General features: G+C 34.8%; 1 protein-coding gene and 1 long non-coding RNA gene across 3 annotated transcripts in view; one reads left to right on the top strand and one right to left on the bottom strand.

Moving 5' to 3' along the window:
• Window positions 1-26581, top strand: part of TBC1D32 (TBC1 domain family member 32) — a 201284-nt gene that overhangs the window by 116782 nt on the left and 57921 nt on the right. For both annotated transcript variants that reach the window (XM_049654268.1, XM_049654266.1), the window contains exons 24-26: window positions 10081-10203; window positions 11515-11623; window positions 12323-12416. In XM_049654268.1, coding sequence (XP_049510225.1) covers window positions 10081-10203; window positions 11515-11623; window positions 12323-12416 — 326 coding nt within the window. The remainder of the gene's footprint in view (window positions 1-10080; window positions 10204-11514; window positions 11624-12322; window positions 12417-26581) is intronic.
• The window catches only part of LOC125938873 (uncharacterized), a 106350-nt gene continuing 88575 nt past the window's right edge, over window positions 8807-26581 (bottom strand). Inside the window, exon 5 of the long non-coding RNA XR_007462845.1 lies at window positions 8807-9444. This is a non-coding gene — a long non-coding RNA (uncharacterized LOC125938873). The remainder of the gene's footprint in view (window positions 9445-26581) is intronic.

Below are 26581 nucleotides of genomic sequence, written 5' to 3'. Positions count from 1 at the left end.
TATCTTGATGTCTTTTGTTACATATAAACAAACACTAAGGCTTAGGGAAACACAAGAACATTGGGAAGATTGAGCAGTGCTTCCAATTTCTGATGTATATGGGAAGGTTGTTGCACAGGCTCACAGCCAGTGTTTAGTATTTCAGAGAGTTTTGATATCAACAATAAAAACATGGTTGGCTTTCCACTGTTATGAAAAGACTGGGAAAACCCTGAGACTCTCCATCAATATTTTTTTTGTTTTTTTTTCCCCCAAATACAGTGTATGAATTGTGGCCATTTTATTTGAGTAATGTATTTTAGAGATGTCTATTTCTTCACAGAAAATTTAATTCACTTGTTAGATCTTCTCTTGTGACAATATGATTTCTCCGGATTATTTGTCTAGAGATGATGCTTATGTGTGTAGTGTTAAATGTCTAACAGAGATAGGGATTTAGCCTTCAGTAGCTGAGAAACCTGGATTATGGGATGTCAGGTTATTGGATGTCATCAAAACCTGGCTCAAATGAGGCAGTAGAGTTGGCTCAATATCACCACAGGCATCCAAATGCTTTCAGAGTTAAAGGTGCCTGGATCCCTCCCCACTTTAGTCATTTGTCATGCCTCCAAAAGCTTTGCTGTGGACAAACTCTTTTGTATCTTCACCACCTTCAAATAGCAGCCCCATATCCCCTAGGGTGCTAGACTGTTTGGGCTCATGGGAGCCATAAGACTATAATAGCATGGGTAAAATTGTTTAGCATTGCATGAAATCAGGGTTAAAAGAATAGCTAAGGTCTTTGACTACTGTCTGTCTTATGATGTACGGAAAGTTATTTCAATAAAAATAACCTAAAAATGCCTAACCTAAGAAGGCTTGGGTCTGGGGTAGGTAGAGTCAATCTACTTCTAACTGTATGCTGAGAGAGACGGATGTGTATATAAATACACACACTGTTCTGAAATTTGCCTGTATAACTTATTGTTGATATTTTTACATAAACCTACTTTAAATTATTTAAATATTTTTTCTCTGTTCATAAAAAAACTGAAAATATACCACTAAATTTTTATCCAGTTTACCTATGAATTTGAATTTACCTTGGCTAATTGTTGACTTTCTTCAGAATACTTCTGGATATAACCAGCTTGTTTTATATGTGAAATAAACATTTTTTTATAACTCAGGAAATTGGGGTTGGGGCCAACAAAAAATTAAACTTGACAGTTTGTTGTTTATAAACCTACTCATATTTACATCTTGAGACATGTTTTTATGGTCATTTTTGTAGGTTAGTGGATATAAAATAATTTGTACACTTCTATTCACTTTGTAAACCTACCCTTAATATGAAGATTAGGCTAAAAAAAAAAGTCTTAGGCTTTTCTTCCCACGTTTAGTCTGACTGCTAGTTCGTATACATATGCTGGTATAATTAATAAACCATTAAGATCTGTTTATTAGATGATTACATAATTGAGTAGTAAATGGTATTAGTTGTTATTGAGTCTTACAAGAATCTTTGTGCATAATTATTAGAGTTTGCATTTCTTATTAGTGTTCTGGATTTGTTTATTTGTTCCATACATGTTTATACTTCTTATGGATGTAATGACTTTTCTCATTACCCACCTAGCATAACACTTAAATTTTTTACAAAATATTAAAATATAAATATTGCATAAAATATAAACCTATAACTTAACAAATTATTGTAAAATAAATATCCACATAATTCCCATTGAGTAAAAAAAGAGAAGTTATTAGCACTATTCATTTTGTTTGATCCTGAGTCCCTCCATTCCCCCTAATGGTAACCACTATTCTGACTTTTATGGCTAAATTTACTTTGTTGGTTTACTTTATATTTTTTTCTACATAGGCAAGTATTCCTAAACAATATATTTTAATTTTGCTGCTTTTGGAGCTTTATATTAATGGTAGCATAAACTGTATATTCTATCATGTCTGACCTTTTCTGTGTAGCATTGTTTCTAAGATTAATGTTGCATGTATTTCAGTTAATTTATTTTCATTGCTGCATAATCCATTGTATGAATATATTGTGTTTTGTTTATATATTATGCTATTGGTGGACATTTGGGTTATTTCCAGTTTTCCACTTTGGGCTATTATAAACAACTCTATTACACGTGAAATGTCAGCCACATATTTATTTGTATACATGCATGCATAATTTTTCATTGTTTTGCAAAACAGGTATCTGGATATGTAAAGGTCTGTTTCTGAATTTGTGGTTCTGTTCAATTGGATTTTTGTTCATCTTGTACAAGTATCACAGTGTTTTAATTAGTATAGCTTTGTAATAAATTATAATAACTGATAGAGCAATTCTTTCCACTTTATTCTTTTTCAAAAAATATCTTGGCTACTGTTAGTTTTATTTTCTTTCTTTTTATAGTCAGTCTGTCACACAAAGCAGCTCATTGTGATTTTAATTATCATTGGAGTGAATCTATAGATCAATAATTAGTTAATTGACATCTTTATAATATTGAGTTTTCCAGTCTGTCAACATGGTATATATCTCTATTTAGTTTAAGTGTTCTTTAATTACTCTCATTAAAATGTATTCTTTCCAAAAGGTCTTCTATATCTTTTGTGAATTTAATATCTGTAGCCTAATGTTATGTTCCCCAGTATGTACTATAGTATGTGACAGTATCAGTCTGTGGTAAAGAACATGGACTCTGGAACACATTGCCAGAGTGATCTTAGGCAAGACTTTTAACCTCTCTGTGCTTTTGTTTCCTCATATGTGGAATGGAGTCAGTGATAAACTTCCTCACAGAGTTGTGAGACTAAATATGTTATACCTCTCCCAAATTTAGAAGATGGTAAGCATCTGATAAAGAGTCTATGAGATTTGATGTATTTACAAATTATTCATTCATTTCATAATTCTGTTAAAAAAATTTTAGGTTATTAGTGGAAGCGTTTTGTTGAACTCTTACAAAAAGCTTAAATTTTTATTAAATTATTGCATAATTTACATTTAAACTAACTTCATAACTGAATTGAATACACATCTGTATAATATTTAATTTGTAATCTAGATAGGTACTGTGGCTAAAATTGTTCACGTTCTTTAGCTCTCTGCATATATGGGTCCTGTGCATTTCTTATTAGTATCTTTTATGTTCTACTTTTTTTTTTTTTTTGGCTATTGTTAACACAATTTTCTTTTCCATGGTAATGTTTTAATTGGTTATTACTGGTAAGTTATATGTAAATTATTTTTAGTTTTTTTGTTACTGGTCACCCTACATAATTCTCGTATTCATATATCTCCTATATTTACACACATACACACATAATTTTTTTCCTCTTGTTTTTATTTTTTTGTTGTTTTTTTTGGTTTTGGGGTTTTTTTGTTTTTTTGTTTTTTGAGAGGGAAAGAGTGGAGTGAGCAAGAGGCAGAGAGAGAGAATCTCAGGAGGGGCAGAAAGAGAGAGTCCTCTTGTTTCTAGTTGTTTTTGATATATCAACCAAATGGTACATCATACTTTTAGTTGGTTAGATATAAATCTTGGAGTTTTTTTCTATTTGTCTATAATGTATTACCACAAACTCTGTGGCTTGAAACAACACACATTCATTATCCCAGTTTCTGTCTAGGTACTAGGATACCTAGCTGGGTCCTCTGTCCACAGTCTCATAATCAAGGTGTCAGCTGGGTCTGTGTCTCATGTGAGCTCAATTAGGGAAGGTTCTGTTTCCAAACTCACACAGATTGTCGGTGGAATTTAGTTCCTCATGGTCTTAGGAACGAGGGCCTTGTTTTCTTGCTGCCTAGAGGCTTCTGCAGGTTGTTCTTCAAAGGCTGTCTTCAACTCCTGGAGGCTACATGGTGGTACGTGGTTTTCCCCAGCATGGCTGCTTGCTTCTTCAAAGCCAGCTGAGGAGAGAGACTCCAACAAGAAAGGGATAGAGTCTTATGTAATATAATCATATAATCACATCTGTTCTCTCACCTTTAACACTCTCTGATTAGAGGCCAGTCATTGGTCCTGCCTACATTCAAGGGGATCACTCCAGGGCATGAGTACCAGGAAGGTGGGGATCTTGGGGACCACTCCAAGAGTCTGTTCATCCCAGAGCTATTCTTCTGATCAATAGATTCTTTACTGACAAAACCCTGTTTTAAGCCACTATCTTATCTAAATTATTGCTGTAGTTTTTTAAAACTGGTATATCTGTGTCACTGCCTAATTTCAGCCTATTTTGTATACAACCAGAGTGATCCCATTAAAACACAAATCAGATCATGTCAATTCTTTACTCACAGGGTTTCTTTCTCTTATCAGGATGAAACCTTACTACACTGTTCTCAAAAGAAAAATTTGGAGCTCTTAACAATGGTCTTGCAGAGTCCTCTATGATCTGGATGCCTAGTATTTATTAATTTGACCTCATCTCCTTATACTTCTCTCTTGTTTATTCCACTTCAGCTATATTGACCACCTCATTCTTGAACCATGCCAGACATGTGCTCACCTTAGGTCGTTTGCTCAAGCTGTACGTTTTGCCTGGAACCCTCTTCCTCCAGATAGCTCCATGGCTTGCTTCCTCATTTCTTACAGGTCTTTACTGAAGTGTTTCACCTTCTTGGTGAGGTCTTTCCTAACCACCTTGTTTAAAATCACGTATAGTTATCCATCCCTATCACCTGCTTATTAAATCTCTTTGTTCACTTATCTGCTTTAGTTATATCCGTGCTGTGTTTTGTTTAACTTTTTATTTTGTGTATTGTCTTCCCCTCATGTAACATTTTGCTTTCCATAAGGACTGGGAGTTTTGTGCACTTGTGTTCAGTGATGTATCCTGGGCACTTCAAATAACAAGTTGGCACTTAGGTATTCAACCAGTGTTTCTTAAAATTAAGTAAATTGAATTTTATGTCACGGAGGAGTGGTTTCCAAATAAACAGTTTTATTGTCTTCTTTCAGATGGTTTTATCATTTTTTTTTTTTTTTTACATTTGGCTTAAACTCCTAGAACAATGTTAAATAATATTAGGCAATTTTGCCTTCCTCATGACCTTAATGGGAATGCATTTCCTGTTTATGCTTTTAGCTCTTGCACTGAGATAAATCTGTTTTTTAAATCAAATTAAAGAAGTAACCTTTCTTTAATTTACTTAGAATTTTTTGGAGGGCAGGGAATAGAGAGTGGATGTTGAATCTTAAATAGCTTTTAAGCATCTGGTTATATGGTTCTTTTCTATTACATATTGATGTTATGAATTACATCAGGAGATGTTTTAATATTAAACTGTCCTTTTCTTCCTGGAATGAACTTATGCTATTGTTTTAATTTATTGCTGGGCCAAATTTGCTAAGCTTTACATTATTGCTAGTACTTGTAAGACCTTAAAAAAGATACATCACTTGTTAAAGTTTCTATTTACTCATTCTGTACTGAGGAGAATTCTGTCTGGCATGTATTTGCTTTCAGAGTTGCTCTAGTTCACCATGGATCATCTCGTTGTACATCCAGATCCTATGGACCCCTTCTTTCAAACATAAACCAGAGGACATTGAGGGTCAGTTTCATTTCCTGTTCACTGATTAGTAGCCGAGAGAAAGCGTAAAGGTCTCTGTGTCGCCCTCCACCTTCATAACTTAAAGCCTTATAACTTAGTTGATCCTTCCAATTTTTTAACAAAATATATAGAGATATCCTTGATATCTGTCTTTCTTCTGCTCCACATATTCAGTCCATCAGGAAATTCTCTCTTCTCTTGATGTAATTATAAATTCCTCTACATAATTGAGTCTGTAATTCACATGTCATTACTGCACTTTTAATTCACATGTCATTACTGCACTTTTAAAATTTCTACAGCTTTGTAATGTGTTCTGGTGTTAGACCTCTTCCTAGTGTTATTCCATTGTTCTGCTGGTATTGAATGTTGCTGTGGAAAGTCTGAGACCAGTTTGACTCTCTACACAACACCCGGCCTCACACCCACACGCCTTCTTACAGTGACTTGATCTTTTTTCCTGGATACCCCAATGGTTCTTTCTCTATAAACCTAATAGCTTTACTAGGCTCTGTCACCCTGTTGACTTCTCTGGTTCAGTTTACCCTGGGACATGTTTTATACTTATATTCTTAGATTCATGGCTTCTTTTGTCTCAGAAAGAATCTCTTGACTAATATCTTTAAAGATGTGTTCTGCCAGGTTCTGTTTTCTTATCAAGAAATTGATCATTTAAACTCTTTATTTCTATTATATTTTCCACACTCTTAAGTCTTCCTGTGTGTGTTTCTTCTGTTTCCAATTGTGCTTTAATTTTTATAACAGTTTTATTCTTTTTCTTTTCTCAGCTTTGCTAGTTTGTATTTTAAATTCTGTGGGGTTTTTTGTTTTGTTTTGTTCTTTTTGTTTTTTGTTTGTTTTGCTGTTTCTTTCCTGTGCTTGTACAGCTCTACTTTGTGCACAGAGTTTATTGGAGACCATTGCTTTTATTAAACTTTTTTTATATTAAGAGGTAATTGACCTATAACACTTTAAAATTGAGATATAACTGACATTATATAAGTTGTACAATGTATTCTGATACATTTATACAACTTAATTCATGGAAAATCATTTGGTCATAGTTTTCAAGTCTTTAATGCCTAGAGGCTTAAATGCCTCTGTGTGTGTTTGTGTGTGTGTGTGTGTGTGTGTGTGTGTGTGTGTGTGTATTTGTATGTGTCGTCTGTTCAACCTATTATTTTCCTCTTCTTTCTTGGAGCATCTTTGTGTATATCTTATGGTATTTCTTTTTGGAGAGATGTGAATTATTTCATTATCAGCTGTTTGTAGGAGGCTCATGTTGATGAGAAAGCAGGGTCATGTTTCTAGTTAGCTAGGCCTAAGTTTTGGGTGTGTGTGTTTGTCCCTTTTTTGTGTTGTCCCCACCCATCTTAATATGCAGGTAGTTAGTTTTATTATTAATAATTATCTCTATAACCAATAATTAATCATTGATTTGTCTGACTCCTTGTTCTACCTTCCTCCTTCTAAGAAACATAGTAGGACCAGGGATACTCCTGCTGCTTGTTGCTGTCTTGTGTATTCCTTTTCCACTGTTGCAAACAGAGGATAAGGTTTTCCTCTATGTTATATGCCCTTAATTATGAGAAATTTGTTTTTACTCAGGAATTCTTTTGTTTGTGTGTGGGAGGGGGATTACTTTGCTGTGTTTTTCATGTCATGGTCAGCCATGACTTTTTTTTCTCAGTTTCTTTCTCTCCCTTAGCAGTATTTGTTCAATTTTGGCTGCCCTTGACTGTCCTTCAAATTATTTTGTGGCTAAAATTTTGATGTTAAGTTCTTTTCTTCCCCCCCCCCCCCTTAATCCTTGAAGTTATTTCTAGGATGAGACAGGGGAAATGCCAGTTAACACTATAATCTTCAAGTAGAACTCTGAAAAGGCTTTTGTTTTGGTTTCATTGCATTTTATCAAGCAAAAAATGTTTTTAGTTTTATAAACTAAACATGGACCATTTCTCTAAATGGCATTCAAATGCTTTTCTGTTGTTATTCAAATGATACCAGTGTATACAATGCTTTGTGCCTCTCCTTTTTCACTTAACATACCTTGGGGACAGTTCTTTAGCTAAACATATATAGCAGCTCTGTTCTAATACCTGCATAGTATATCACCATAAAATCTATTCCAAACATTTAAACTTCATGTTTTTAATGAATACTTAAAATTTTTTATTTGCACTTATGACCACAACTCTGAAGTAAATGTTCTTAGGAGTATGGTTTTATGCTTATGTTTGAAAATATCTCCAAGATAAATCAAGAAATGTGTAATTAGAAGGTTTCTTCTTGAATGACCTCAAATGCCACCTTTCAGAGAAATTGTCCCTAACCACTCAATTACCATAGCCACCTGGTATTGCCTTCACATTATCCTTTTTATATACTTGTTTATCATAGAATTTTTAAAACTATAGAAAGCAGAATGAGCAATAGTATAATGAGAGTTCCGTGTACCCATTACTCATCTTTACCAATTATCAGTTATTTTCCAATCTGGTTTTATTTCTCTCCCATTCCCATACTATTTTTTTCTTCAGTATCGTATTTTTTTTTTTAAATATCTGTTTATTTTTGAGACAGAACACAAGCATGGGAGGGGCAGAGAGAGAGAGGGAGACACAGAATCCAAAGCAGGCTCCAGGCTTTGAGCTGTCAGCACAGAGCCTGATGTGAGGCTGGAACCCACGAACTGTGAGATCAGACCTGAGCGGAAGTTGGTCACTTAACCGACTGAGCCAACCAGGCACCCCTTTCTTCAGTACTTAATTTTTTTTTTTTTTAATGTGTATATGTTTTTAAGAGACAGAGGGGTGTTGCATCCACACGACTCCTGAAACATAATGCTACAGGCACCAGTGACAGTCGCAACAAAGTTTATTACAATGAGAGACAAGGCCGACCGATCGGGACCAACACTCTTGATAAGAGTGTTGGCCCCGAACAGCCGGGGTACAGAGTTTTTAAAGCCGATCACATCGTTTTATCATTATCTGGGAACAGAACAGAGAAACAGTTCCCAGGTGAGTTAGAAACAGTTATCAAATGAGGTGATTATTTTAGACTTTCTGCCGCTAAGTTGCAACCAGTGGATCTCCTTGACCTTGTCTCTGATGCTCTTTTTTTGAGCTTTTGTTTCCTTCATTGGTAAAGCCTGATTCACAAGAGTATGAACTATGATTTACAAGAGTAAAAGCAAGGCTGTTACCTTTTGACCTTCAGTGTCAGAACAAAGTTGTTATCTTTCAAGCTAAGCGTTAGCCCTACACTACAATTTAACCCTTACAGGGAGACACAGAACAAACTGGACAGGGGCAGAAAGAGAGGGGACACAGAATCTGAAGTAGGCTCCAGACTCTGAACTGTCAACACAGAGCTCTACGCAGGGCTGGAACCCACAAACCATGAGATCATGACCTGAGCCAAAGGCAGATGCTTAACTGACTGGACTGAGCCACCCAGGTGCCCCTTTTCTTAAAGTACTTTAAAGCAAATTCCAGATAAGCCATTTTACCTATGAACAATTCATTATGTATCTCTAACATATAAAGTCTGTTTATATATAAAAAAAAAAAGCATTACTACTTTGTCACTGTTAACATCTAACAAAATCAGCACCATTTCCCTGATCTCATCTAGTACCTAACCCATATTTTCCCATGAGACTACAAATGCACTTTATAGTTTTTGTCTGAATCACAATCAGAACAAAGTCTTCACATTTGCTTGATATTTTGCTTTTAATTTTTAAGTTACCTTATCCCTTTTTTATATCCTTTTTTTCTGAAGAAATAATATATAATAATGTGTGGGATTCTCTAAATTCTGGATTTGGTTGCTGTTTCCTTCTTGTGGTCATCTTTTAACATTTCTCTGATTTTTATATTTCCTGTAAACTGACAGTGTAATAATTGTTGGTTAGTTTCAGGTTCATTCAGTTTTCTCAGCAAGAATATTTCATAGATTGTGCAGTGTATGTCCTCTTGTGTCACAGTAGGAGCCACATGATTTCCACTTTAGCAGTGTTGAGAGACAAGTGGAAATCATTTGTATTTAGAGATAGATCAGTATGATATGGTGTTCTCAGCTTTATCTGAGAATTATAAAATTAGCCATTGACACTTCACCCTAATGAACATTTCCTGGTAGCAAAATGATTATGTCATTCCTTATGTAATTAGTTGCTGAATAAAAAGTGGTGACAATTTGTAGTTTTTATGGATTTACTAATGTTCCCTATCTACTTTTTTAATTAGTAGTTGAAAACTTACTATTCCTAGATTTAGATAATTTTAAAAAACTAGAATAGAAATTGTCTATGGTCTTTAAATAATATTCCAATGAGAAAAACTTTTGTAGTAGATTACTAATCAAAATGATTACAAATGTTTTTGAAGTAACTATGTGATCTTTCTTATAAAATTTGTATTCCCATGTGTAGATGTTACTTTGAGATACCTACCAAGAAAGTAGTTTCTAGACTTATAAGATCTATTTTATAAAATCTGCTTTTATTGTTCCTTTTTATATAGGTTATTAGGTGTGCTATGCTGTGATCTAGACACTCTTCTCCTATTGGAGGCTCAGTATCAAGTATCTGAAGTGTTACTGAATGCTCAAGAAGAAAATATCTTAGAGAACTCTGAAAGCCACAGGTAAAAACAAACAACACCCCCTGCTCAAGCCCTGTTAAGACATATTAACAATAGTTTTCTTTACAGATGCTCTGTTAAGATGTAATTTTGTGTATATAGTTTAATGTTTTTCCACTGTCTGAATTCAATAGATTTAAATAAGAGTAAAAAGCAATTAAAACAGAAACATCACCATCAGAAAGATAGTGATAGATGTTCGTGGGGAAGTCTTGAATAGTACTGCTTTCTAAGTTGTTGTTTAGTTTAGGTTTTTTTGTTTTTGTTTTTTTTAAGACTAACTTTATTAATGGTTCGATAAAGTTGTATCACCTTTAAATTCAGTGTGCATGTGTAAGATGACCCAATAAACAAAATGTTTGATTTCATGTCCTTTGTAGAATTACTCTTTACTCCATTCTCTGAATTATGTTAGTTCATAGTCATAAATTCTGGTTATTGCAAAATGAGGTTATGGTAATATTTTGATGATCTTTTTCTATTATATTTTTCATTACCTCAATTTGGCTGACATTTATTGAATACATATTCAATAGCTGGTATTGTTTTCTGTTTATTTATTTATTTATTTATTTAAATTTATTTTGAGAGAGAGAGAGTGTGAGAGAGAATGCAGGAGGGATGGAGAGAGAAGGTGAGAGTGGGAATCCCAAGGAGGCTCCGCACTGTCAGCAGTGCCCAATGTGGGGCTCAAACTCACAAACTATGAGATCATGACCTGAACCAAGACCCAGAGACGACCACTTAGCTGACTGAGCCGCCCAGGTGCCCCTCATGTCTGTGATTTAAAAAAAAAAAAATGTGCTTCCATTCTAGCTGGGTTTTGGAAAATTATAGAAGACCAGGCACATTACTGGATTCTCTAGATTTGGTAGAAAAGGATGATATTAACAGCTGCAGGAAGTGTGGAATCTGCTCAAAAGCAACATTTAGATTTTGAGTTTAAGGCACTGGGTTCTAGTAAGGGAACCCTAATTAAAATGTGATAGAATCATGGAAATAATGTAGACCTTAATTCCATTTCTTTAAATGCAGTAACATTTGACAAGAAAATATTTTATTAATAACATTTATTTCATTGTATCAGCTATATCTCCACCAATTCTTTGCTTTATGACAAAGCTATAAGATAAAGTGAATTTAAGCTCTTTTTAAGCACTAATTGTTAATAATCCATTTTCCAGACTTTTCTATAGAAAATTTTCTTTTTACATTCTACTGATTTGATATTAGAATTAAATCATATTTGATTAAGAAAATGAAATTGGTAAAAAAAAAAAAAACAGAAAACAAAATTGGTATTTTTTTTTTCAGGGATTTTATAATTGATGGCTTATCTGTAGAGAGAAATCATGTTCTTGTTAGAATAAATTTGATTGGTGGGCCTATGGAACGAATTCTGCCACCAAGGGTACTACAGAAGGTGAGTGGGATAAAGAGGAATTTTGATTACTAGAAAAACTTTAGGATACAAATAAACACTTTGAAATGAAACCAATATTCATGACAAGGGGTGGTCATTAGAGCTAGTTTGTGTTGTTTCATTAAAAGTTGTCATTTTCCTGTGTCTATGACATTATATTCAATGTCTTTTTCATGATACCTAATTTTTATTAGATGAATATGTGTTTGGTACTTAATTAGCAATATTGAGTACCTCTCCTTCCATCAGTATTCATAGACTTTGGCTTTCTCTTGAAGGTTTTGTTTGTTTAAGTATGTTTTTTTTTTGTCAATCTGGGAAAAAGAGAGAGAAATGATTGACAACACAAGATAGAGTTTTGTTTTTTGTGTTTGTTTCCGATTTCAGTATAGGAAATACAGGTTTCTTCTGAAGACTGTAATTTTCCTTTCATGGAAAAAAAAATACTAAAGCCATCATTATCGGTCCTGGTTGCTAGAACAAGTTACCATATGTTTGTCTTTAGTGCTTGTGTAAATGTCATTTCTACTACATTTAATTTTAGTTAATATCCTTTAGAGAATAGAGTTGTAATTAGCAAACACTTTTTGATTAGTTAGGCTACAACTCTAGTATATATGAAACAAAAGCCAGTTTCAAAAAGCCTTAAGCTTTCAGTATTTAATATTACTTCCTAAAGTTATCTGTCTTCTTGTTTAGGGTGATGATCCTTATCCTTGGCCAATGTTTTCATCATATCCTTTACCAAACTGCTACCTGTCAGAAGTTACAAAAAATGCTGATCTAAAACAAGGTACAATGTTTACAATCTAATATCACATTATTTTAGTGCTTTTGTGGTTATAATTTAAAAAAAGATAAAGTATTATTATAGGAGATTAATAACTGCTTATCATTCAGCTTGTATATATGGATCCACTTATGCCTATTTCTTTGTAAATTTCTTACTAAATTATCAGTATGGTACTGAATAATTCTTAACAGAATGTTTTTTTTTTATTAAAAGAAAGAATTATGGTTTTTGATAAATTCTAGATACATAGAACTTTATTTAGCACAGCAATATTTTTTGGTATCTGTGTGCCATACATAAGTTCTGTGTCATCAAGACTTGAAATATAAATATAATATAAATTATATAAATTTAATAAAAGTTCAAATATTTACCTTAGAGGAATTCATGAATTTTTAGAGAATACATTCAAGTAATTAGATAATTGTGTGGTATATAGTGTGATAGGAACTAAATAGACAAATGTGTAGCCTACTAGGATAACATAAATGCCAAATACCCTTCCAAAGAAAATTAGTGTTTAAAGCAAGATGTGAAATAGGTGTTTTGGGGGTAAAACAAGAAGTAGTTTAAAGGATGTGTAAGATTTGGCAAGCGTGGCCAGAGGACAACTGGTAAGCCAAATTCAACCATAAGGTCAGTGGAGTTCAAGAGCTTATGGGGAGAGCAATGAAAATTCAGTTTTAGACTAGAGAATTCTAAGATGAGATATGAATATATATGATGAAACAATTAATTTGAGATTTTAAAGTTTATATCAGTGCTATCACCTTTAATACCATTAGAGTTGCATTGGAAAAAAATAGCATTATGTATAAGATTAACATAAGTTAAGATTTTATGGAGTGATTGTTGAAAAAATGTTTCTGTGTGAGACTTCATTTGCCTATTATTTTTCTCTGCATTTACTTGCTTTAAAACAATTAATAGAAGCCATCAATTGCTATGCATTGTTTTGCCTCTATCCAATGTTTGAGATATACATTATATATCTCACAATTGGGTAGAGACAAAAATTTGTGTGTGTGTGTGTGTGTGTGTGTGTGTGTGTGTGTGTGTGTGTATGTGTGTTTTCTATCTACTGGGAAGTTAGGGAAAGAGAAAGAATACGAGGGAGCTTTTTATTTTTATTTTTTAAATTTTTTTAACGTTTATTTATTTTTGAGACAGAGAGAGACAGAGCATGAACGGGGGAGGGTCAGAGAGAGGGAGACACAGAATCGGAAACAGGCTCCAGGCTCCGAGCTGTCAGCACAGAGCCCGACGCGGGGCTCGAACTCACGAACCGCGAGATCATGACCTGAGCCGAAGTCGGCCGCTCAACCGACTGAGCCACCCAGGCGCCCCCGAGGGAGCTTTTTAAAGTTTTTAATATTTGTCTTTATAATGCACTTTCAAAATTCCGCCTTTGTTTTCCTCATTTTTGTGCTACATAATCTACTGCTTTCAGAGATGTGTGAGTGATATAAGTTATTTTTCAAGAAGAAACTCTTGAGAGAGTACCATTTTTGAACACTTTTCCCACTTTTTGAGTCCCATCTTTCAGTGAATCCAAACCTTTCTCAGTCTGTTACTCTCATGCTTTCCTATTGTACTTTCAGTCTTTTCCGTCACTTATTTGCCCCCTCATTTCTGTATTTCACATTTTTCTCAAGTGCTAATTATCATGTGCTTCCCTAGGTATTGGAGATAAGATGATAGATCTACATGATCCATTCTTGGTGCCTCAACCCTTTTCCTGATTTTTTTCCTTGTTATGATAAAGCATTGTTATCTTTGCTAAGTTTCACTTAGAAACAAATATTAATTTTTGGAGCAACAAATTCAGTCATTATCAGTTTATTATGTGACTGTCATGTTTGATAATTTGGTTCTTCAGAATAGTTTGATTTAAAAAATATGCCTTATGGGGCACCTAGGTGGCTCAGTTGGTTGAGCATCCAACTCTTGGTTTCAGCTCAGGTCATGATCTCATGGTTTGTGGGTTCGAGCCTGGTGTTAGGCTCTGGGCTGACAGCACAGAGCTGCTTGGGATTCTGTCCCTCTCTCTCTCCTGCATGTGCGTGCTCTCCATCTCGCTCTCAAAATAAGTAAACTTAAAAAAAAATAATACCTAAATAAAATGTGCCTTATCTTTTTAAACAGAATGAGGCAGACAGAAATTTAAAAAAAAAAAAAAAAAAAAGATCAAATGGACACTTCCCTGAAAAGATATATCATCAATTCCTAGGAATTGGTGCTCAGAGGAATAAAATTTTACTCCCTGCTCTTCTTTTGTGAGTGATTTAGAAAAGGGAGTCATGACAGAATCTGTGTCTAGCCCAGAAGATAACTGCAGATGGTTATTAACCTTAAGTGGGCCCATCATACTTCCAGGCAGTCATACATTGTGTCCCCAGGTCTGTACTCTCCTAGATGACCATTTTAAAATCTTCTCTCTCATCAAACCTTCCTCACCTCATCCTCATCCATCCTGTCAGATGATAATTTTGTTTTTAAGGTTACTGAGGAAATAGAAATAGAAAAAACCTTCCATGTGCTCCTGATATACACCAACTCACTTAGCTGCATCTATATCAGTTTAGGTTTTCCATTACTATGAATAAACTGCCAGTTTGCTTATTACAAAGCATGTCTTCCCCATGTCTTGCACTACATTCCATCCTCTTCTCAAAGATACTGTTTCTAACAGGTCTCCCTTTTCCTTTATTGCTGTTGTTTTGGGTGTTGGGATGGCTCTCCAATGTAGATTTTTCATGAGCCAACAAGCATGCTGTTAATTCTGCCATATTTAAAATATCTTTTTTTGAATGCACTTTTCCATTTCTTTTTACTGCAAATTTCTTTGAAGAAGTTGTCTAATCTTGTTACTCCATTAACTCTTTTCATTCTCTCTTGAACCCACTTGAACTCACAAAGCTAACCAGGCTTTAACCCCTACCATTCCACCATGATTAAACCTACTGCATAGATCAGTCTGCATCCTACTAGACCTAGCATTATTACTCAACATATTCGCTCCCTCCCTTTCTTTTGAAACTCTTTCTTTACTTGGCTTCTAGAAAATACCTGATTGGATTTTCCTCCCATGTTTCTGGCAAATTCTTTTGTCTCTCTCTCTCTTTTTTTTTTTTTTTTTTTTCATCTTTCACTTCTCTCTAACCTCTAAATTTAGGAGTGCCCCAGGGCTCAGTTCTTACTTGCCTATTTTTCTAGCTATACTTACTCTTGGTAAGATCTCATCTCATGAATACTGTCCAGTATGCTGATGGCTATCAGATTTATATCTTTAACCCCTATCTCTGCCCTGTGAACTCTGCATTCATATGCAACTGCCTACTAGACACCTCTGCTGGGAAGGTTAATAATCACATCAAACCTAATAAGTCTGAGATAAACTTCTGATACTCCCTCAAAGTCTGTTCCTTTGGTTTTCTTACTCATTTCAGAAATGGCAACTTTGTGCTTCTAATTCTGTAGGCAGTAAACCTGAAGGCATTCTTTCACTTCTTTTTGTCTTCATACCCACATCTAATCTGTCAGCAAATGCTCTTGACTCTGGGTATCTGAAATCACTTTCACTCATGCACTACAACCCTCATTTCTCACCTGTCTTATTGTGGTAACCTGCTAAGTATTCAATCTGTTCTCAATACAGTGGCCAGAATACTGCTATTGAAATGTGGATTGCATTACATTACTCCTCTAATTGAAACCCTGTCAGTGCTCTGTTTTAGTGTTGTACCATTTTAAATCTCTTTACTTAATTCTGTATTTCCCTACCATAATGGACGACAGCTTCTATGGTCTTTCTGTTTATCCCTAAGACACAAGTGTTTGACTAAGACATTATTCGTTATTAATGGCAATAACTAATACCTCCTCCTAGTAATAGTGATCCTGGTTTTTGTTAAGCAGGAGCAAATGATGTAGGCACCAGTGGATAGCCTAGGATATACATCACAGGGATATATATCTCTGTGAACTCAATGAGAAAAATGGAGCCAAGTGCATTTCTGACAGGTATAAAGCTAAATTGAAAGTAATGTTTCTGGTCAAATACAGTTCAATAAATTAAACATTGTACAGTTTTAAATATGTTTAAGCTTATAACACTTCAAGACAGCTATTTTGAAGGCAAGAGTTCTTACACTTCCCATTTGCTTTTTTGATTTGAAAGTAATGATTTATTTATTCTGATAGGTGTTGTTTTAGTTGTTATTAACACTGCAAAATTTTGGGATAGCATTTCATTGTTGTGGGGGAAAAATCACTTCGGTTGTGTGCACATGGTGACATCCTCTCATTTGTCTCCCAGCTTCTAGATTTATCCTCCTTGCTACAGTTAGCATCTCCTCATCTGTTAAATTGCTTCCTGTTAGCTCATTGGCATTAGTGTTAGCTCTTAGATAATTTATCTTCATCTGTAAATAAGAATCTTTAGACATCATCTGGTTCAGTTATTTTTCATCGTGCATGTTTTTAGGGTCATAATACTAAAATGTAAAAGACCTTTAAAAGCTAGTGATTAATATTATCTATGTGTGTATGTATATATATATATATATATATATATATACATGTACATTACATATACATAAGCATGCACATGATATGTGTACACATATGTGCATGTGTGTGTATACCACATATATGTAAACATATATAAATAATCTTACACAAAAGAATTCTCTTCCATGTAGTAGAAATAACTTGGAATGTCATCACTCTGTCACCTGAGAGTTTAGACAAATAGGAAGAAGTTTGTTAGTGTAGTTACTTACTATTACCTGTGCAGAAGAAAAAAAAAGGAGAGGGTTGGAGTTAAGATGGCTGAGAAGTAGGGGGACTCTGGGCTTTCCTCATCCCTCTGCAGAGGACTGACCAGTGGGAAAGAGCAGCCAAAACACAACAGCAGAGTGTACACAGCATACACCAAAAATACTTCCTGAAGTGCCAGGCCCTGGGCAGTGTATGACCCCTTTTTAATATAGCAGCACTCTCGGGTACAGGAAACACACCAAGGTTTTAAAACATACAAACAACAGAAACTTAGCCAAAATGACAAGATAGAGGAACTCTCCCCAAAAGAAGGTTTAAGAAGGAATCAAAGCTAGGGACTTGGCTCAAAACAGATATAAGCAATATATCTGAACAAGAATTTAGAACAACATTCATAAGAGTAATAGCTGGGCTTGAAAAAAACATAGAAGACACGAGGGAAACCTTTGCTGCAGAGATCAAAGACCTAAAAACTAGTCAGGCTGAAATAAACAGTGCTATAACTGAGATGCAGTACTGACTGGATACAGTGACAATAAGGATTTAAAAAGCAGAGGAGAGAATAGGTAATGTAGAAGATAAAATTATGGAAAATAATGAAGCTGAAAAAAAGGGAGATATAATTATTAGATCAGGGGAAACTTGGAGAACTTAGTGATTCCATAAAACAAAACAATATTCATATCATAGGAGCCCCATAAGAAGAAGAGTGGGGAAAAAGGGGCAGAAGGTTTATTTGAACAATTTATAGCTGAGAACTTCCCTAATCTGGGGAAGGAAACAAGCATTCAAGTCCAAGAGACACAGAGAACGCTCCTCAAACAACAAAAACAGCTCAACACCATGACATATCAGAGTGAAACTTACAAAATACAAAGATAAAGAGAGAATCCTGAAAGAAGCTAAAGACGAAAGGTCCTTAACCTAAGGATAGATACATAATGTTAGCAGAAGACCAGTCCACTGAAATTTGGCAGGCCAGAAGGGAGCGGCAGGAAACATTTAATATGTTGAATGGGAAAAATGTGTAGCCAAGACTTCTTTATCCAGCAAAGCTGTCATTCAGAATAGGAGACAGAAAGAGTTTCCCAGACAAACAAAAACTAAAGGAATTTGTGACCACTAAACTGGCCCTTACAAGAAATTTTAAGGGGGACACTCTGAGTGCAGGAAAAAAAAAAAAGAGCAAAGCAACTAAGACTACAGAGGAACAGAGAACACCACCAGAGACACCAGCTCTACAGGTAACACAATGGCACTAAATCCATATCTCAATAATCACTCTGAATATAAATGGACTAACTGCTCTAATCAAAAGACATAGGATATCAGAATAGATAAAACGAGATCCATCTATATGCTATGCACAAAAGACTCATTTAGACCCAAAGACACCTGCATTGAAAGTGAGGGGATGGAGAACCATCAGTCATGCTGAAGGATGTCAAAAGATAACTGGAGTAGCCATACTTATATCACTAATTAGATTTTAAAATAAAGACTGTAACAAGAGATGAATGAAGAAGAGCATTATATAATAATTAAGGGGTCCATCCATCAAGATTTAACAGTTGTATATATTTGTGCCCCCAACTTGATGGTATCCAAATATATAAATCAATTAGTCACAAACATAAACTCATATAATAGTAGGCGGCTTCAGCACCCCACTTACAGCAATGGACAGATCATCTAAGCAGAAAATCAACAAGGAAACAATAGGTTTGAATGACACACTGGATTGGTCGGACTTAACAGATATATTTAGAACATTTCATCCTGAAGTAGCAGAATACACATTCTTGAGTGTACATAGAACATTCTCCAGAATAGATCATATACTGGGTCACAAATCAGCCCTCAACAGGTACAAAAAAATGGAGATCATACCTTTCATATTTTCAGATCAAAACAGTATGAAACTTGAAATCAACCACATGAAAAAATTTGCAAAGTCCTCAAATACATGGAGATTAAAGAACATACTACTAGAGAATGAACAGGTCAACCAGGAAATTAAAGAAGAAGTTTAAAAAATGGAAGCAAATGAAAACATGACAGTCCAAACCCTTTGGGATATAGCAAAGGCAGTCATAAGTGGAAAGTACATTGCAATTCAGGCCTATCTCAAGAAGGAAGAAAGGTCCCAAATACACAAGCTAACCTTACATCTAAAGGAGCTAGAAAAAGAGAAGCAAATGAAGCCCAAAGTCAGCAGAAGAAGGGAAATTCTAAAGATTAGAGCAGAAATAAACAATATACAAACAAAAACCAGAACATATCAATGAAGCTAAAAGCTGTTTTTTTGAAGGAATAAACAAAATTGGTAAACCCCTAGCCAGACTTACCAAAAAGAAAAGAGAGATGACCTAAATATATAAAATCATGAATGAAAGATATTACAACCAATACCACAGAAATATAATTATTAGAGAATACTATGAAAAATTATATGCCAATAAAATGGACAAATTCCTAGACACTAACACTGTCAAAACTCAAACAGGAAGAAATACAAAATTTGAACAGGCCCATAACTAGCAAAGGAATTGATTCAGTTATCAAAAATCTCCCAACACAGAAGAGTCCTGGGCCAGATGGCTCTCCAGGGGAAATCTACCAGATATTTAATAGAAGATATATAATACCTATTCTTCTCAAGCTGTTCCAAAAAATAGAAATGGAAGGAAAGCTCCCAGGCTCATTCTGTGAAGCCAGCATTACCTTGATACCAAAGCCAGAGAAAAACCCCACCAGAAAGGAGAATTTATAGTCCAATATCCCTGATGAACTTGGATGAAAAAATTCTCAAAAAGATACTAACAAATCAAATCCAACAGTACATTAAAACAATTATTCACCATGATCAAGTGGGATTTACTCCTGGCTGCAGGGCTGGTTCAATATTTGCAAATCAATCAACGTGATACACAACATTAATAAAAAAGGATAAAAGAACCATATGACCCTCTTAATAGATGCAGAAAAAGCATTTGACAAAATACAGCATCATTTCTTGATAAAAACCCTCATGAAGGTAGGGAGAAAAGGAACATACCTCAACATCATAAAGGCCATATACAAGAGACCCACAGCTGATATCCTCCTCAATGGGAGCTTTCCCCTAAGGTCAGGAACGCGACAGAGATGTCCACTCTCACTCTGTTGTTTAATATAGTACTGGAAATCCTAGTCATTTGGCAAGAAAGAAGACTTTCAGTCTTTCCAGTTGACAGGATACTCTGCATGGAAAACCCAAAAGACTCTACCAAAAAACTGCTAGAACTGATTCATGAATTGGCAAAGTTGCAGGATATAAAATCAACGTACAGAAATCAGTTGCATTTCTGTACACCAAGGATGAAGCAGCAGAAAGTGAAATCAAGGAATTGATCCCATTTATAATTGTATCCCAAACTCTAAGATATCTAGGAATAAACCTAATCAAAGAGGTAAAAGATTTGTATAGGAAACTATAGAAAGCATATGAAAAAAACTGAAGAAAATATAAAGAAATGGAGAAACAGCCCATGCTCACGGATTGGAAGAACAAATATTGTTAAAATATCTATTCATCCAAAGCAGTCTATACATTCAGTACAATTCCTATCAAAATAACACCAGCATTCTTCCCAGAGCTAAGACAAACAGTTCTAAAATTTGTATGGAACCACAAAAGACCCCAAATAGCCAAAGTAGTTTTGAAAAAGAAAACCAAAGTTGGAGGCATCACAGTTCTTAACTGGAAGCTGTATTACAAAGCTGCAATCATAAAGGAAAAAAACAAAAACAAAAAACAAAGCTGCAATCAAGACAGTGCACAGAAACAAACATGTAAGTCAATGGAACAGAAGAGCACTCAGAAATGGACCCACAAATGTATGGCCAACTAATCTTTGACAAAGTAGGAAAGAGTATCCAATGGAAAAAAGACAGTCTCTTCAGCAAATGGTGCTGGGAAAACTGGACAGTGACATGCAGAAGAATGAAACAGGACCACTTTCTTATGCCATACACAAAAATAAATTCAAAGTGGATGAAAGACCTAAATTGAGTCAGGAAACTACCAGAATCCTACAGAAGAATACAGGCAGCAACCTCTTTGACCTAGGTTGCAGCAACTTCTTACTAGACATGTCTCTGGAGGCAAGGGAAACAAAAGCAAAATGAACTATTGGGACCTCATCAAGATAAAAAGCTTCTGCACGACAGAGGAAACAACAAAACTAAAAGGCAATCCATGGAATGGGAAAAGATAAAATGATATATCAGATAAAGGATTAGTAATTCAAAACTTATAAAGACCTTATCAAACTCAACACCTGAAAAACAAATAATCCATGAAGAAATTGGCAGAAGACATGAATAGACATGTTTCCTAAGAAAACACACACACACAATGGAATATTACTTGGTGATCAAGAAGAATGAAATCTTGGCATTCACAACAATGTGGATGGAACTAGAGTGTATTATGCTAAGCGAAATAAGTCAGAGAAAGACAAACATATGATTTCATTCATATGTGAAATTTGGGAAACAACAGATGAACATAGGGAAAGGGAAGAATAAGAAAACAAGAGAGGGAGGCAAACCTTAAGAGACTCTTAAATACAGAGAAAAAAATACTGAGTGTTTCTGGAGGGGAGGTAGGTGGGGATGGGCTAAATGTGTGATGGGTGTTAAGGAGAGCACTTGTTGGGGTGAGTACTGGGTGTTAAGTAAGTGATGAATCACTGGGTTCTACTCCTGAAACCGGTACTACACTCTATGTTAACTAACTTGAATTCAAATTAAAAAATAATAAATGAAAAAAAAAAGTGGGGGGAGTGGGAGAAAGGAGAGTTGTATTATGAATAAAAGCCAGTACTGGTTAGTGTATCAAGAGACTGGAGATTGACTCATAATATTCTTTCTATGTGGAACAGATCATAAGATAAAACAGATTGTTTTTTAAGCTAAACTTAGACCTCCTACAAGTTATTGTTATACCCCTAGGTGGCTAGTCTTCTCTACTACATTCCATTTTTGTGTGTTCAGGATGGGACTTCTTTCTCTAAAGAGAAGTGAAATTCAGTACGTTCATACTGAGAAATAGAAATGGCTTGAGGGATTGGATAAAATACTCTCATTATCAGAAGCATTAGACATCTGAATGTGAGGACTTTGCTGTTCTTCCCTTTCTAGCATCCTATATTCATTTTTAAGTTACTTTTACAATGTTTATTCAGGCTGCATTGTAAAATAATCAGCAATCTAGGTTCTATCTGTATTCTGTATACCTACTGTGGAAAGCCTGTCTTTATCAGGAAACCATTTGTATATATATTCACTCAGCTGGGGTTGGTGTCTTCAAAGTAGAGAGTAAGTTTTTTGTGTGTGTCATTGCTTATATGTTTCTAGTACTCCTGACAGGGCCAACACAGTGGTAGAAGCCAGCACTGATTTACAGGGCCACTGACATCAGGGCCATGTGGCATTGATTGCTTCTCTTTGACCTTAGAAATTTGGATGGCTACTCATTGAAAGCCTCAAATATTAGTAACTCCTAATTTAAGTGAACTTCTGAGTGGTCCTAGGAAGTCCTCCATAGTCATTCTTACCCATATAATCCCTCCAGAGGCCCTTCCTTAAAACAAAACAACCCAAAATACGAAGTTAACTTCCTTTGAGCTTTCTAAGTACACAGAGTATCAACTAATGTGAGCCAGCTGTATAAACAAATGTGTCACTTTCCCATTGTTTTCCTTTCCATTGCTCTTTCAGTCATCTCATGGCCTTTCTCTCTATAGTAATTATCCTACATACTCTACATAAGCATGCGGGTCTTAATTTTGTTTTGTTTTGTTAAAAACAGCTTTCAGAATGTAATTAACATACTATACAATTCATCCATTGAAAGTGTATAGTTCAGTAGTTTTTAGTATATTAGTAGATATGTACAACCATCACCACAAACAACTTTAGAACGTTTTTACCACCTGAAGAAGAAACCCAGTACCCGTCTTCCCCCACTTCCCTCTCTCAGCCCTAAGCAACCACTAATGTCCTTTATGTCTCTAGAGATTTCTTAATTTGTGCTTTTCATATGAATGGAATAGTGTGGTATGCAGTATTTTGTGACTGACTTCTTCCCTTAGCATAATGTCTCCAAGGTTCATCTAGAAGGTTCTTTCATGTTGTAGTATGGATAAGTACTCTGTTCCTTTTTATGATTAATACTCCATTATGTGGATATACCACAATTTGTTTACATATTTATCTGGTGATAGACACTTGGATTGTTTCTACCTTTTAAAAATCTGTTTAAATTTTTTTAATTTTTACTTTTTTTTAGAGAGCATGTGCAAGCAGTGGGGAGGGGCAAGAGGGAGAGTGAGAGAGAGAGAATGAATCCCAAGCAGGCTCCCCACTCAGCATGGAGTCCAACTCGGGGCTCAATTCCATGACCCTGGGATCATAACCTGAACTGAAATCAAGTGATGCTCAACCTACTGAACCACCCAGGCTTCCTGTTTCCACCTTTTGGCTATTATAAATAATGCTGCTGTAAACATTCACATACAAGTTTCTGCATGAACATATATATTTTTTCTCTAGAATATATACCTAGAAATTGAATTGCTGAGTTTTATGGTAATTCTGTGTTTAATAGTTTGAGGAACCTTCACTGTTTTCTAAAGCAGCTTTGCCATTTTACCTTTTCATCAACAGTGTTATGAGAGTTCTCATTTCTCCACATCATCATCATCATATGTTGTGATCTGGCCATCCAGTAGGATGTGAAGTGCTATTTCATTGTGGTTTTGATTTGCATTCCCCTGAAGACTGATATTCCTGGGAGAAATGACTATTCACATCCTTTGCCTATTTTTAAATTATTTATCTTTTTATTACTGAGTTGTAAAGGTTCTTTATATATTCTAGATATAAATTCCTTATCAGATAAGTGGTTTGGGAACTTCTTTCACATCTTAGACTACATCAAGTTTATGCCTCTAGCCTTTGCTGTTGATGTTCCCTTTTCCTGGAGTACTGACTCCTCCTCTTCACACAGTTCCTTCTAAACCTTTTATGCTTAGTCTGGATGTTACTTCTTCAGAGAAGTTATCTCCACCTTATCTAAAATATACTTCTTCCCTTACATCTCTCTGCCTCCCAGTGGATTTCTCTTACCACACTATACCTTACTTTGAGCTGTGTATTTTGTTCACTGCTCCCTACAGTGTAATTTCTATGAGACAAAAATGCTGTCTGCCTTAGGTGGTAGACAATAATAAACGTATATTTAATGAATGGATGAATTAACATTGAATTTTTTCTCCTTTTATTTTTTCCATCATCAGACTCTATCTTCCACATCTTTGTCAGTGGACATTGGGAATTCCTTTCAGGCTAATCTGAAGTAAATTTAGAAATTTTTCTCATACCTAGAATAATCTCTGATGGGACTCATTTTTTAGAGCATCAACAGCTTTGCAGTTAGAAAGTACTTTGAGCTAGACTTCTGTATATATCATTCATGAGGTAGACACCTTTATTATAGTTGTTTTATCATTTACAAAGTGGTAGTTTATGGTTTTATAGCACATAAAAGCTATATATATAGTTGGCATTCATTTTTTTCCAAAATTGAAAAAAATAACCAAAAAAATACACAGCCTTTATTCTGTGATTACTTCAAATTTAATCTCTTTGTAGCTTCAATAGCTTAACTTTACTGCTTCCTCTGCTGCATTTTTACTTATCTGATAGGAAATTGATTTTCTGCCTGGCACAACATTCTCTTTCAGATACTATATAAAAGAGTAAGTTCCATGGTGATAATCATTCCCTTTAATGGAATACATCACATAATGTTAAAATCTTTATGGTCTGATTGTTCAGATATTTTTAGATGGCATTATTCATATATGAGAAAACCGATCATTTTAAATAATATGTGAGATATAATCTCTTTCTAATATCTTCCCCCACCCCATCATGAAGTAGTTTTTCCTTCTTCAATTAATGAGGAAAGGAGGGAGGATATCATACAAAATTGAATTCCAGTTAGAACTTGCTTTTCAGTTTGTAGATTTTCAGCTCTGAATGAATTCAGTATAAAATATATGTTGATCATTAGGTTCTATGTATTCATCAAATGTCTGTGAGGACTATATTCTGTTCTTAAGTGAGAAACATGAATCTAAGCCACTGTATTAAATGTATATTATTTGCATAGGTTTGGTACTTTATAAAAGCATAAATGAAAATGCAAACCATTGGCAGTGTATTACTAATATGTTGGGGAATTGAAAGGCTTTTTGATGGGTATTATATATAAATTTATCTTGAACATTTTATAATTGCAGACTACTGCTTATAAAATAATTATTGTAGTGTATTTTCTTCAATATAAAGAAACAAATGTTAATAAAGCTTCTGAATTAGAGGTGTTAACTGAAGAACAAGGGTACCATCTTCTCTGTCTCTGGAGCTAGACATTGTGCAGTAAATGAGTAATGAAGTTTGTGGGTTTTGTAGTTACATTCTTATGATGCCAGCATATTTTATCCTAGCTCTCAAGACATGCTCGTATTTTAGATCATTCACATTAAAAGACATTGAAATTTACAAATTTACAAATACTGTAATTTGGTCGTTGGAACAATGTTCTTATTTTAACAAGATGGTTCTCATTAATCTTTATTGATTTTGTTTAATAAATTTTCATGTCCTTATTGAGTTTAATTCTTTATCCACTGATGCTTCTTTTTGCTGACACTTTGATTATTTCTGTCTTTTCAGACATTAAGTCCATGCCTGTGTCCCTGATTAATTATATCATGTCTTTTTAAATTTACAAATGGGATAACAATCCATTATACAATCCTAACAGTATAGATCAAAACTGGAATACTACCTACATTGTATGTAGAAAAACACTTTTTTTATGCAGTTTTTTTTTTAATGTTTATTTTTGGGAAAGAGGGAGAGACAGAGTGTGAGTGGGGTAGGAGCAGAGAGAAGGGGAGACACAGAATCTGAGGCAGCTCCAGGGTCTGAGCTGTCAGCACAGAGCCTGACTGCAAGGCTTGAAATCATGAACCACAAGATCATGGCCTGAACTGAGGTTGGACGCTCAACTGACTGAGCCACCCAGGCACCCCAGAAATAAGCTTTTTAAGAGAAAAAAAAAGAAGAATGAGATGAAATATAATGGCAACTATATTTTAATAAAAGAATGAAAATTACCTAATTAACACGTTGAGTAGACCAGATTGCCTTCATTGCTAGTCTGATAAATTCAGTAAGATTTAGGATTACCATTCCTCCTCCAGTCAACTAAAAACAGAACCCCATAGGAAAAACTGTGAAAGTACTTTGAAAATATTATGATG

This window comes from Panthera uncia (assembly GCF_023721935.1).
Source record: "Panthera uncia isolate 11264 chromosome B2 unlocalized genomic scaffold, Puncia_PCG_1.0 HiC_scaffold_24, whole genome shotgun sequence".
Lineage (NCBI taxonomy): Eukaryota > Metazoa > Chordata > Mammalia > Carnivora > Felidae > Panthera > Panthera uncia.
This window is presented reverse-complemented; position numbering and strand designations above follow the sequence as displayed.